This window comes from Tachysurus fulvidraco, chromosome 3 (assembly GCF_022655615.1).
Source record: "Tachysurus fulvidraco isolate hzauxx_2018 chromosome 3, HZAU_PFXX_2.0, whole genome shotgun sequence".
Lineage (NCBI taxonomy): Eukaryota > Metazoa > Chordata > Actinopteri > Siluriformes > Bagridae > Tachysurus > Tachysurus fulvidraco.
In genome coordinates this window covers 219,020-233,625 of record NC_062520.1, presented here as the reverse complement: position 1 = coordinate 233,625, position 14,606 = coordinate 219,020, and the positions used below count along the sequence as shown (strand labels likewise).

The 14,606-nt window shown below is 41.8% G+C and overlaps 2 protein-coding genes across 3 annotated transcripts in view; both read right to left on the bottom strand.

The window, feature by feature from the left end:
• The window catches only part of LOC113637319 (sodium/potassium/calcium exchanger 1-like), a 319,664-nt gene that overhangs the window by 105,794 nt on the left and 199,264 nt on the right, over positions 1–14,606 (bottom strand). The gene's annotated exons all lie outside the window — the stretch shown is intronic.
• Positions 9–9,548, bottom strand: zgc:174680 (uncharacterized protein LOC100136843 homolog). Of its 2 annotated transcripts, XM_047811816.1 has the most exons (8): positions 8,461–9,548; positions 8,342–8,387; positions 7,942–8,033; positions 7,332–7,378; positions 7,139–7,249; positions 6,795–7,074; positions 6,594–6,707; positions 9–683 (listed from the first exon to the last, which is right to left on the bottom strand). In XM_047811816.1, exons 1-8 carry the CDS (start codon positions 8,860–8,862, stop codon positions 675–677), a joined length of 1,101 nt encoding a protein of 366 aa, XP_047667772.1. In that variant the 5' UTR covers positions 8,863–9,548; the 3' UTR covers positions 9–674. The 2 variants fall into 2 exon arrangements, with proteins under 2 accessions (XP_047667772.1, XP_047667771.1); XM_047811815.1 differs by lacking the exon at positions 9–683 and having other exon boundaries at positions 5,425–6,707; positions 8,461–9,545.

Here is a 14,606-nt window from a genome sequence, read left to right as displayed (position 1 = left end):
GACCAAAGATAAAATTGATCAGTTGGCACCTGAGCCTGATGTATTTAAAACCAAGAATAAAACACTGAAAAGTAAAATCAACATTAAAAGACCTTAAGCAGCTCCGTAAAAACACAAAGAAAGACTGTAACCTGGAGCAGTAAATAAAAGCATGAACAGTTTGTCTCTGTGAACAGAAAGGACAGTCGTGTGTAACATCAGGGTTTAATACGGAGGTAAACGAGTTCACAGAGAGAATACAGTGTAAAATCCTCCACTGGAGGTCGGCAGCTCTTTTGGTTAACGGTGGTTTGTACAGTGTCTCCAGTCTGGTTTAATATCAGCATTAAAACCAAGTACATTTCTCCATGGGGTGTCGACCCTCACACTCGGTTTATTCTTATTTAAAACCCTAACACTGGCTCTGTAGAGCAGCTTCCCCCGACACTGTCCCAAAGTCCATCTCCGCCTTGCCCCGGCACTCCAGGAGAGGACCTTCACGCCCGTCGAGGTCAGGAGCGATGTTCAGCTGGGGAAAGGGTTCCTCCTCTGCAGGACCGGTCTCTGTATACTGATAGTCCCTCAGCGCTGTAAGAGCTGACAGACAACACGCAGGGACCACATTCCCATACACGCTGCCAGGTCCTCCACCTTCGACAGGTCAGCTCCCGCGATCTGCACAAGCTCCCGGAGCGTCACAATGCCTGCGGAGATAAGATATTTTAAGAAATAATATTTTAATCAGTTGATACTTTCATTCGTGCATTTAAAAGTAGCATGCAATTTTACATAGTTCTGCAATTTTATATCATTATTTAAAGACTTATTTGGTTAATTTGTTATTATTAAATAACTTTATACAATTGTATTAAGCCAAGGAATCTGTGCATTATTTGTATTGTATTGGTTTTTACCTTCTCTTGAACAGTACGGTCATCCAACCCTCTATCATATTTTAAAAAAATGAAGTTTAAACACGTTGTTTGTGGAGCTGTTGTCCTGCTTGTGGACTTCAGGTGTCTAAAATGAGGGACGGGCTACAAATCAGTGAGTACCGTCTGCAAAACCATGGGTACGGATTGCGAAAGCGTGCGCACGGTTTATGAATTTGTTGGTACGGATTACAAAACCTGAGGGTACAGTTTACAAATCTGTACAAAAAAATAACAAAAAAAATATAAATACATATTAAATTAAAAGCTTGTGTTTGTCTAAAGCACTTTTCCTGATGCACACCCAGAAACAGAAACTTTAACAATCAATATTAGTTTAAAACGGTATAAATGCCCCAGTCTCTCTGCCACGTGATTTTCCTCTCGCGCGCCCGGACATACCGTCTACTGATTTCACACCGTGTATAATTCCCACTGAACTGTAAACAAATACAGAAACACTTACAGAACTGTAGTCCTCCATTTTACATTTACAGCATTTAGCAGATACCCTTATTTAGCAGACGCCCTTATTTTTGTAGCCTTCCCCAAACCATAATGTTGAACAATCTTACTTTGTTTTCAGGTCATTTGAGAGTTGTTTTAAGGCCTCCGTGTTGTCACTCTTCAGAGGAGAGTCAAAAAGAACAACAACTTGCAATTGGCCACCTTAAATACCTTTTCTCATGATTGGATGCACCTGATTATGAAGTTCAAGGCTTCATTTGGAATTGTGTGTTCCAGTTATGGGCAAGTCGTGGCCTAATGGTTAGAGAGTCTGACCCTTAATCCTAAGGTTGTGGGTTCGAGTCTCGGGCCGGCCACGACTGAGGTGCCCTTGAGCAAGGTTCCAGTTACTGCACTTAACTATTTCATTAACATTAGTTTAAATTCGTATATCGTTGTATACGAAATGATTAAAGTAATTTTTATTACACTTACCTCACCTTTATCGTCCAGAGCAACCTTCGACCTACGACATGTATGGAATAAAAACACTGTCAAAAATAATCGTACGTAATTCAAAGCATTGTGTGTAAATTTTAAGTTAGTTGTGCGTAATTTAAAACTATTGTACGTAATTATGTTTTTTGCGGAGTTGGATCCCAAAACCTACGGCCACGACAGTTTACAGATACGAGATTTTGTGTGTTTTTCAAATACAACTCCAAAATGTACGACTACGACAGTTTACACACACAACGCTTGTTTTCACAACACCTCTTTTTTACACACGAAAACGGTCTGCTGCGAAACAACTGTCAAAAATACGTCATCACGTTCACAGGCATTACTATCCGAGGGAAGAGGAATCGATTCCACGCAGTGCGCATGGGCCCCGCCTCAATTAAACCACTGGCGCCAAAATGGAAGAGCAGCAGCCAAGCGCTAACTCATCGTCGCAGGTAAGTTGTTTTTTCCTTCCAAATTCGGACATGTTTAAGGGTTAGTTATCACTAATAACAGAGAGGAGTAATATTACAGAGACAGGTTAACTATAGTAAGTAAGATTAGCTCTCAGAGTAAGGTTACATTAGGTGCTTAAAGAATACAGCTGTTTAGGAGGTCATCACTGCAGTCTGTAGCGTGATGAGATAGGCCTACATAAAAGAATTAGCAATTTTAAGTGTTAACTTACTAACAGCTGTGTACATGCACTGGAATACACAGGTCATGTAATATAAGCGTTCACTGCTTAATTGTTAAAGTCATATTTTATTGTTTATCAGGTTCCAGGTTATCAGGTTCTAGGTGAAATCTTGCACTCAGCCCAGAATCTGGTGTCGATGTTGTCGATGTCAACAGAAAATGGGGAACCAGTCCAATGTCAGTGGACAGTCAGCAAGAAGGCCCAAGTCAAATGGGCAGTCAGTGCAGCAGGAAATGGCTAGGTGTGTGTGTGTGTGTGTGTGTGTGTGTGTGTGTGTGTGTGTGTGTGTGTGTGTGTGTGTGTGTGTGTGTACACTGGTGGAATATAGTTTTTACAGTATGAAAAAACATTACATCACATATATAAGTGTGCATGTGAGTGTTCTCAATGTTCTGAACTGGCTTAAAAGTAAAAATGAAATCCTTTTTAGGTCATTTCCTGGATTTTTCAAGAAGGAAGTAAGGGGTAAAAGGCGTTTTGGACCATATAAACGGCCAGAGAAAAGCTTTTTGATAGCTTTTTTCCTTCTTGACCAACAATATGAAAAAAACGCCAAAAGGAGAGACAGAATTAGAGCTTACACTTGCAGGACTTGGGAGAAGATCATTAACTATAACCGAAAATATGACTCATTCAGAGGTAAGATTGATAATGTTATTTTTCTTGTTCTTTGTGTTTTTCTTTTATTTTTTGTGTTGGGTGAGTTTCCTTACTCTGTTTACTCTGCCTTTGATAATTAAGCTAACAGAGGTGCTTGTTAAAGCATATCCGAAATTGGCAAAAATCTGTGGTGGATGGTTGCTGCACAAGTGCTCAGGTATGTAGGATTGTTTTGATTTTTTTTTTAACCTCTTAAAACTTATGTGAATTGAAATCATACATTTTATAGATATTGGATGGATTTTATCTATTGAAGACTTTTGGTGGATTGTCTATTTATATATTTCGTTATATATTTTGAATCGTAGGTGGAGGTGGGCAGCGGAAATTGACTGTCGTCCCTCCTGACCCAGACGGATACAATGGACAGCAGTTGAAAACCGTGAGCAGTAATGGAAAGTGCACAATGTATGTGGTTCCTCTGCAAGAGCAAATGGACACAACTCCATTACCACCTGATGCAAGGGAATTTGAAAAAATGCCCAAAGCCCAGTGTACACTCTGCAGCCAAATGGTTCCTCTTCAGTGCCTTCCAGTACACATAAAACACTGTAAGATGGAACATGTGGATCTGTGTTCATCAACTGATGATGTAAGTCTGTGTTTATTTTATTCATCAATGAGCTCTAAAAACAAGGTTAATGAGATTTGATTGTTTGTTTGTTTAATTTCCAGACAATGGGAACGTCCCCAGAGTCCCCACAAGAAGATAATTCGAGTTCTATTAACCCTTGGAAAGAGGTGTGATTATTTATATATTTATTTTTTGCTCCAAATATTTGGGACATACTGATCTATTGTTTATCTTTCATAAGCTCTGAATTTTTGTGGTTTCAGGAATTGGAGAAGTCACCAGATATTGAAAACTGTGAGTCCAATATAAATGAAGTCTGGACAGAGAAGGTGAGAGAGAGATTTATTGATCTATTTATGCATTAAATAATATTAATTTTCAGTTTATGGTATATGTATGATTTCAAAACATTGTTTGTGCATTATTTAACTCCGTATTTTAATGTCACATCAGACTGCTGAGTGCCCACTGTGCAAGAAAACATTTGACAGTGATGTTATTGAGATACATGCAGCCAACTGTGGATTACGGTAAATTATAAAATAGAGTTTAGTGTCACTTATATAATAATAATCATTTCAATTGTTCCTATCCAGCAATTTGAAATATTAAAATCTTTACTTTTTGTTTTTGTCTTATGTGCAGAACTGCAGAATATGATCACTTCAGTGACCCAAAAAATACATTTCAAAGGTAAAAATGGTATATTAAGAAACTGTTTATTTTGCTTTGCTGGCACATTTCATGTTTCATTTTTGTTTATTTTTATTACAAAGTTCTGGGGAGATTTTGAATTGGATCAGCAGGAAAGTTGATCAAAACAACACCTTTCCCATATGCATTTCTCGGAATGACATCTTCAGTAGAGGAATGCAGCAGTGGCAGTGCCAGAAGAAATCTTCACCGAAAGCCTGACCGATGGTTACCTTTTGTGGCGAAGCAGGGGTCGACTCTGATGCTCTTAGCAAGGAGTTCTTAACAGGTACAGCTAATTTAGTTTATTTTAAAATGTTTTATATTTTCAAGCAGACATTTTGTCAGATCAGATTTTAAATCGATTGTATTTGTTGTGGGTCTAGAAATGATTGCAGAGATTGAAACAAGACTGTTTATCGATGGTGTAGCTAAAAAAGGGAAAATCCAGTCTATTGTCTCAACAGCTTGGATCGTAACTACTTCAGGTATGCAGATTTGATCATGCAACACTTTTCATATTGATAAACATTTTTGGTTGATTTTAAGATTTTGTTTTATCCACTGTGGTATTAGAAGTGCAGGAGAAATTATGGCTGTCAGTCTAGCACAAGGATGACCACCGCCGGGTTTTTTGCGTGAGTGGTGTTTCCAATATCTTTGCTCTGGAGATTATGACGGTATACAGGTGCATACCAGTGATGTAACAGATTTGGAATTCTCCCTGCTCATTGAGAAGGTAAAATATTACCTAGATATGCAAGTTTTATATAGTCATTTTTAAGTCTTAAAAGTAAATTTGGGATTACAAGAAGACCATATTCTATTTCTCTGTATTTAGGTTAACTCAACAGATGACATGAGTGAACTTACTGATGAGATTTTAAGCTGTGGATACACTGGAAAAGTGTCTGCTGACATGAAAAGCAACATCATCAGGTTACTTTTTATTCTCTGAGTACAAAATGTTTTTTTATCTGCATTTGTAATATTACAGTTAATAACAGCAAGCATCAAGTTTCACACTCTAAAAAATATACAATGTTTTAAATATTGATGAAACTGTCAAATTGTCTCTAGAACCATTGTTTTACACTCCACCATGAGAGTTGTTCCAATGATTGATCAGCTGCGAAAAGGCCTGCAGCTCTACGATCTCCAGAAAGTCATGGAAATGCATCCAGACTTATGTCTACCACTGTTTGTCCCAGCGGGAAAAGATGACAGGGTAAATCATTGTGGTGATTTTACAATTAGGCCAGTTATGTGACCTGCAAATAGAAATGCTCTTTTATTTAAGGTGGATGCAGCCTTCATTCTGGAGAATTGCCACACTGTCTTTAGTGACAAAGGTTCTGTGAAATACACCAAAGAAGTAAATGTAATGAACTTTTTCCAGGATTTCCTACAGGAAGTTGAGGATTGTGGTATGTATTATTATGACACAACATACTTTGAGTTTTGTTAATCTTGTTTTCATTTCACTGCAAGTTCCCCCCTGTTTTTCAGAAGGTGAAGCTGAACAAATGACTGCTGGTAAAGTTATGCAGTGGATGACAGGCCAGAGGCATAAGCCTATTCTTCCCAGTGACCAGAAGGACTTTAACATCACTGAAGTTCAATCACGACTGTGACACAAATCATACTGTGTGTTTTCCAACTGTAAGTGCATGTACTCGCACAATTACATTTCCTACAGCTCACCTGAAAACACTGAACGAATTTAAAAGCATAATGGAAACAGCTATAAAATATGGAGAGTCATTTGACAATGTTTAAATGTATTTGATGGGGAAAGCATGTTGAAACTGCAACTTTCAGCTTCTCATTGAGTCATTGTTTAAAACTGTTCCGTTGACAATATTTGTCCAAAGAATGTTTGTGTTAAACAATACAAAATCATTAAATGTTCTGTTTTTCATTTATAAATTGCTGCTGTGTTAGTTGAAATTGTCAAAGTATGTACACAATTTGTAAAATAAATGTTTACAATGGTTTCACATGTTTGTGTATTTTAAAGACTTTCAAAATATTGAACCAAAGAGATATAAATATCTCTGCCATAACAGTCAGATGTTGCAAGAGGATTAAATATGGATTTTACTGTTTCCATCAGTGCAGGAGTGAGTGGGCAGTCAATTTCTGGAACATGAACTCCAACATCATATTCTGTAATGCTGTCAAACGTTTCCCAGTCTGTTCCAAACAGTTCCAAATTCTAAAATGAAAAAAAAAAAAATTACTTCCTGCATCATGCAAAAAGCACATTTTGACTAAAGACATAGAAACATCAACAAAAACAAACCTGGAAATTCTCTTCATCATCACCAGATGAGTTGTGCATGTGTCCCATTATCCACATCTGGTTAGGGGTGAGCCCATTTTCAGACCGTAACGGATGATTGTCCCAGCCTTCAGAAAACGTGTGGAGGTCACGCTTCAGACGTGGGAGGAACACATAATGTGCACAAAACACATGAAGGGAATCTGACACGTCCAACATGCCATCTACCTCAAGGCTGTGATGTATTTCATAATACAGGTGAGTTACGCCGAGCCAGATGTCTCGCCACAGGCGTTCGATTCTAGAGAATAAAAAAAATTCTCAATTATAAATTAAACAAAAAGTTTGACATCCTAACTTATTACCTCTGATTATGTACGCTTTTCCCAGAAATGAAGCTTCCTCTTCCGATCCCTTTCACATGAAACATGGTTTCTGCAATTGCCACATTTTCCACACCTTCATCACCCCGGACCCTAAAACGAAGGGGCAGAGGGAGAGGTTAAATCTGCTTGACTGCCATAATGTTTAAAATAAATAAATACAAATGAAAATGACCGTAACGGATGATTGTCCCTCTGATTGTCCATCTGTCCCTCCCGAACCTATAACAGAAGTGAAATGACTCGAGGGCTAAAATTTACTTTTTTCCAAGTAACACTTTTTAATCAAGAAATCTTATACGTTTTTATATAATTTTTGGTGATTTTTATTATATTTACCATTTATTTGGGATATTTTAAAGAAAATAAGCAGTTTTTGTACATTTAGCCAAAAAAACAAAACAACAAAAAAAAAACACTTTCGGTCCTGTTTTATCAAAAACCAACAACTAACCATGGAATTAAGTCACTGAGTCTCTGATGCCATCTATATGAGTGTTTTCTGCATTGGGGATATTCTGTAGTCTCAGCCCTTTGTTTAGGTATAAATCTTTACTGGATCATCTCAGATGTTGTATATGAAGAAGAAAAAAACTTGTAAATTCCATTCATTCCTATGTAGGTCAAAATAACCCATGAGGGACACTTTTGTTAATTTTTTTATTGCACCCATTTAAACCCTTCTAACTCTTCAGTTTTGGGTTAAAGTGACACGAGGGACTGGAGGGATGAGGGTTTTAACTAAATGCAAGGAAGTGAGAAGCAGAAAAACAATTTCCTCCTACCTTGAAGGCCAGCCATGCTGTTGCACAGACTGGAGAAAGAATGATAAGGCAGTGTTTGAACGGTTGTTTGTTGCTGGTTCCAAGTACATGATCTATACAAAAAAGAATAAATGGAATACATTAAATCAGTGGTTCACAGACCTGTCCTGGAGGTCCCTCTGCGCTGCACCTTGTTTATGTCTCCCTCATCGAACACACCTGAGTCCACTTATCAGCTCCTTAGTAGAGACTGCAAGAAGTAAATTGGGAGTGTCTGATTGAGGAGACATACAAAATGTGCAGGGCAAGGGGTACTTCATGGAGAGATTTGAGAACCACTGCATTAAATCATTTAATACATTAAAACAATAGACAGAGAGAGAGATAGATAGATTCCACTAGGTTGAAAATAAATGTTTACCTTTCGTGAGAACCCATCTATCCCACCGAATATGATGATGTTGTACCTTCAAAGAAAAATCATGTTAAACGTAATATTGCATTACATTACACTATCGTACTTAAAATATAAGACAATACCTTATGAGCTTGTGATTTGTGTCGATGTGGACTAAGGACAATGGATTTTGAACAAAATATGACCTCCTGACGATACACCCCAGCTGTGTCATCCTTTCCAGAAAACATCTCAATGAGCCGAGACAGCATTTCCTCAGAAACAATAAACTTAGGTCGACCTCGTCCACCACCACATTCCCTCGTAAAAATTGGGGCCACTTCTTGGGAAAGAGCTGCATGAATTTTTTGTTGTAGATCCATGAGGGTCTCCAAAATATCATTTGGCACATCAAAGATAGTGGAGGCTGATGACAAAATAAACACTTCTTGATTTATAACATACTGAAAATAGTCCAAGTCCAGCTGATGGCCACCTAAAAATGCATTTATTCTTGACCTGAGGCGTTCTAGTAAGTGCGTCATCAGGGGTCCCTGTAAGTCAAATTACTCTGACATTAATATTACTTATACAAAATCAGTAACACTTTAAAATAATGGCCTGTTGGTAATGAGTGACTATGCAGGAAGTAGTAGGTAGTACAACATTAACACTGAGCTTAATACTACTAACTAATATGGAAGCAAGATGAACTAAGCAGTAAGTAATAGCACATTTAGGACAAAGGTAATTCTTTATTTGGTATTCAATAATTACTAATTACTAGAACTACTAGAGATCTGGACCATTATTTTAAAGTGAAAAACACATTAACCCCTCACTAACAAGTGTTACCTTGTCATTCCACTTGAGTATTAGTAATGTGTTAAGTTGTTTAGATTTTTAATGTGTTTTTCGCTTTAAAATAATGGTCCAGATCATTAGTCATTTCTGTGGGCTGACAAGGTAATGCTTGGGTCATTTGTGAGGGGTTGACATTGATTTCACATGTAATTTAATATATTTTATATCTGACATATTCTGTACAGTCATATATTTCTGAGGCCCTAGTGATATTCTAACCTATCAGTCATTGTAATCTGGAAGATGTTGTTTTGTGCTTAACACATTACAACGATGCTAATTGTATTTGAAAAGAAGCCATCATTGCAAGACAATAGTTTACTTTTAAACATAAACCCTTATGAAGAAAATTAAAACAAGGTCCGTGACGTCGCCCGGTATGGCGCAACCGGGGCCCCACCCTGGAGCCAGGCCCGGGGTTGGGGCTCGCATGCGAGCGCCTGGTGGCCGGGTCTTACCCCACGGGGCCCGGCCGGGCTCAGCCCGAAGGAGCGACGTGGGGCCGATCTCCTGTGGGCCCACCACCTGCAGGAGAAACCGTAAGGGGCTGGTGCAATGTGGATTGGGTGGCAGTCGAAGGCGGGAGCCTCGGCGACCCAATCTCCGGACACGGAATCTGACTCTAGGAACATGGAATGTCACCTCGCTGGGGGGAAAGGAGCCTGAGCTGGTGCGGGAGGTTGAGAGACACCGACTAGAGATGGCACGCACAGCTTGGGCTCTGGAACCCAACTCCTCGAGAGAGGCTGGACTCTCTACTACTCTGGAGTTGCCCGCGGTGAGAGGCGGCAGGCTGGTGTGGGCTTGCTCATAGCCCCCAAGCTCAGCAGCCATGTGTTGGAGTTCACCCCAGTGAACAAGAGGGTCGTTTCCCTGCACCTTCGGGTCGGGGAGAGGTCTCTCACTGTTATTTGTGCTTATGGGCCAAATGGCAGTGTAGAGTACCCGACCTTCTTGGCGTCTCTGGGAGGGGTGCTAGAAAGTGCCCCGACTGGGGACTCCGTCGTTCTACTGGGGGACTTCAACACTCACGTGGGCAGCGACAGTGACACCTGGAGGGGCGTGATTGGGAGGAATGGCCCCCCCGAACTGAACCCGAGTGGTGTTCTGTTATTGGACTTCTGTGCTAGTCACAGTTTGCCCATAACAAACACCATGTTCAAGCATAAGGGTGTCCATCAGTACACATGGCACCAGGACACCCTAGGTCGGAAGTCGATGATCGACTTTGTGGTTGTTTCATCTGACCTCCGGCCGTATGTCTTGGACACTCGGGTAAAGAGAGGGGCGGAGCTGTCAACTGATCACCACCTGGTGGTGAGTTGGGTCTGATGGCAGGGGAGGAAGTTGGACAGACTTGGCAGACCCAAACGTACTGTGAGTGTCCGCCGGGAACGTTTGGCAGAGTCTCCTGTCAGAGAGATCTTCAACTCTCACCTCCGGCAGAGCTTCAACCAGATCCCGAGGGAGGTTGGAGACATTGAGTCCGAGTGGACCATGTTCTCCACCTCCATTGTCGATGCAGCCGCACGGAGCTGTGGCCGTAAGGTCTCCGGTGCCTGTCGTGGTGGCAATCCCCGAACCCGGTGGTGGACCCCGGAAGTAAGGGATGCCGTCAAGCTGAAGAAGGAGTCCTATCGAGCCTGGTTGGCTCGGGGGACTCCGGAGGCAGCTGATAGTTACCAGAGTGCCAAGCGAGCTTCAGCCCGGGTGGTTGCAGAGGCAAAAACTCCGGTCTGGGAGGAGTTCGGTGAGGCCATGGAGAAGGACTATCGGTTGGCCTCGAAGAAATTCTGGCAAACCGTCCGGCATCTCAGGAGGGGGAAGCAGTGCCCTGCTCACACTGTTTACAGTGGGAGTGGGAATCTGCTGACTTCGACTGGTGACATCCTCGGACGGTGGAAGGAGTACTTCGAGGATCTCCTCAACCCCACCAACATGTCTTCCATTGAGGAAGCAGAGGAGGAGGGCTCGGTTGTGGACTCGTCGATCCCCCAAGCTGAGGTCACTGAGGTAGTTGAGAAGCTCCTCAGTGGCAAGGCACCGGGGGTGGATGAGATCCGCCCTGAGTACCTTAAGTCTCTGGATGTTGTGGGGCTGTCTTGGCTGACACACCTCTGCAACATTGCGTGGCGGTTGGGGACAGTGCCTCTGGACTGGCAGACTGGGGTGGTGGTCCCTCTGTTTAAGAAGGGGGACCGGAGGGTCCCTATATGACCGGAGCAGGAGTTTGGTTCGCATTGCCGGCAGTAAGTCAGACGTGTTCCCGGTGCATGTTGGACTCCGGCAGGGCTGCCCTTTGTCACCGGTCCTGTTCATTATTTATATGGACAGGATTTCTAGGCGCAGTCAGGGGCCGGAGGGAGTCAGGTTTGGGGACCACAGGATTTCGTCTCTGCTTTTTGCAGATGATGTTGTCCTGTTGGCTTCTTCAAATCAGGACCTTCAGCATGCACTGGGACAGTTTGCAGCCGAGTGTGAAGCGGCGGGGATGAGAATCAGCACCTCCAAGTCCGAGGCCATGGTTCTCAGCCGGAAAAGGGTGGCTTGCCCTCTTCAGGTTGGTGGAGAGATCCTGCCTCAAGTGATCTCTTCTAGATCGCTTACAATATTACACAGGTATTCATGGTCAGGCTTTAAGCTGGTTTAGATCCTATCTGTCTGACCGATACCATTTTGTAGAATTAAATGGTGAATCCTCCAGTTTACTACCAGTTAATTATGGGGTCCCTCAAGGATCAGTTCTAGGACCTCTGCTTTTCTCTATATACATGCTTCCATTAGGGAACATTATTAGAAGACATGGGATTAGTTTCCATTGTTATGCTGATGACACACAGTTATATATCTCATCAAAACCAGATGAAATAGCCACAGTGTCCAAGTTAACTCGGTGCCTTAGAGAGATAAAAGACTGGATGAGCTGCAACTTTCTATTGTTAAACTCCGATAAGACTGAAATACTACTCATAGGTCCAAAAACCAGTGCACATAAACTCTCACAACTTAACTCCCATTTAGAGGGATGTACTATTACAAGTAGCTCGACAGTGAAAGACCTCGGTGTTATACTAGACAGTAACTTGTCTTTTAAAAATCATATCGCCCATACTACCAAAACAGCCTTCTTCCACCTTAGAAACATTGCCAAGCTGAGAAACATCCTGTCTGTATCTGATGCTGAGAAGCTAGTTCATGCGTTCATGACCTCTAGACTGGACTATTGTAATGCATTACTAGGTGGTTGTCCTGCATCTTTAATAAATAGGTTACAGTTAGTCCAAAATGCAGCTGCCAGAGTTCTCACTAGGACAAGAAAGTATGACCATATAACCCCAATTTTATCATCTCTACACTGGCTACCTGTTAGGTATAGAATTGACTACAAACTGCTGCTACTTACGTACAAGGCTCTTAATGGCTTAGCTCCCATGTATCTAACTAGTCTTCTAACACGTTACAATCCTTCACGCTCTCTGAGATCACAAAACTCAGGACTTCTGCTAGTTCCCAGAATATCTAAGTCTACTAAAGGTGGTAGAGCGTTTTCTTATTTAGCTCCCAAACTTTGGAATAGTCTTCCTGATAGTGTTCGGGGCTCAGACACACTTTCCCAGTTTAAATGTAGATTAAAAACTCATCTCTTCAGTCAGGCGTACACATAATACATCCCATAATATCATGCACCAGTACATCAGACCAGCACATTTTTATGAACGGCAGATATGTTAATCCCTTTCCACTGCTTTTCTCTTTGTACCCATCCCGAGGCATCCAGACACTGTACCAGCTCCCATCGTCCTCTGTGGGACGAAGCCTTTGGACGTCCACTGAGCCGAGGCCGACTCTAAGAATCCTGAGACATCACCAGTTAGACTCTGTGGTACTCAGAAGATCAGAAGTCTTTAAACCTCACACCAATACACCATTTGTTTGACTGTATATTACAATCACACCCCCAGTGTCACCCATATGAGGATGGGTTCCCCCTTGAGTCCGGTTCCTCTCAAGGTTTCTTCCTTTACCAATTTAAGGGAGTTTTTCCTTGCCACTGCTGCCTGAGTCATCTCAGACTTGCTCATAGGGGAATAAATACATACACACTGTGAACTATATACACCTAATAATAATCTAGATTTTTATTCTGTTAATACTTATTTCTTTTTTATTCGTTATTTCCTTTATCATTAATTATGTCTACCTTCTGCTTTATGTTTATGTTCTGTAAAGCTGCTTTGAGACAATGTCTATTGTAAAAAGCGCTATACAAATAAACTTGAATTGAATTGAATTGAATTGAAAAGTGGAGGAGTTTAAGTATCTTGGGGTCCTGTTCACGAGTGAGGGAAGAATGGAGCGGGAGATCTACAGGCGGATCGGTGTATCTTCTGCAGTGATGCGGTCGATATACCGATCTGTTTTGGTGAAGAAAGAGCTGAGCCGCAAGGCGAAGCTCTCTATTTACCGGTCGATCTACGTTCCTACCCTCACCTATGGTCATGAGCTTTGGGTCATGACCGAAAGGACAAAATCCCGGATACAGGCGGCCGAAATGAGTTTCCTCCGCAGGGTGGCTGGGTGCACCCTTAGAGATAGGGTGAGGAGCTCAGTCACTCGGGAGGAGCTCAGAGTAGAGCCGCTGCTCCTCCACATTGAGAGGGGTCAGCTGAGGTGGCTCGGGCATCTGTTTCGGATGCCTCCTGGAAGCCTCCCTGGGGAGGTGTTCCGGGCATGTCCAACCGGGAGGAGGCCACGGGGAAGACCTAGGACACGCTGGAGGGACTATGTCTCTCGGCTGGCCTGGGAACGCCTCGGTATTCCCCCGGAAGAGCTGGAGGAAGTGTCTGGGGAGAGGGAAGTCTGGGCATCCCTGCTTAGACTGCTGCCCCCGCGACCCGGCCCCGGATAAGCGGTAGAAAATGGATGGATGGATGGTTCATTATTAATTTATCATAATTAGCAAGTAGTTCTTAATCAGGATATTTTTATTTGGTAATTATTGAATACCAAATAAAGAATTACCTTTGTCCTAAATGTGCTATTCAACCCAGTCTCACGGCAGTTTGTGACAGAGGTCACGAAATGTAATCTGTTTGATTCGTGTTCGTGGAGACGAATTTTCCTTTTTTTCGTGTCACTCAGCACGGACTTTCGATCTAATGTATTTCAATAGGAAGCGTCTTCGAGTCCACTCCACGTTTTTTTCTGCCACTCGGAAGCATTGTTTTTGCTCATTTGTTATTCGTTTTTAAACTTTAAGCACTACAATACTCAACATTCAACCAGGAGATTTTATCCTTGTTTTTATTGCTTTGTGCTATGGTCTACTTTTACTGTGTTGATGACGACAGCTCTTTTAATGACATCCTCATCTTTCTTTCAACACATAAACACGAAAGTGTGCTTGATAATTCAACAATACGTT

Bases quoted from the DNA above. Each gene is read 5' to 3' on its own strand.
- zgc:174680 (XM_047811815.1), bottom strand. From the start codon at position 8,862: ATGACGCACTTACTAGAACGCCTCAGGTCAAGAATAAATGCATTTTTA. The intron at 7,075-7,138 runs GTAATAAGTTAG...TTTATTCTCTAG, and splicing joins AAAAGCGTACATAATCAGAG to AATCGAACGCCTGTGGCGAG. The intron at 6,708-6,794 runs GTTTGTTTTTGT...TTTTCATTTTAG, and splicing joins ATGATGAAGAGAATTTCCAG to AATTTGGAACTGTTTGGAAC.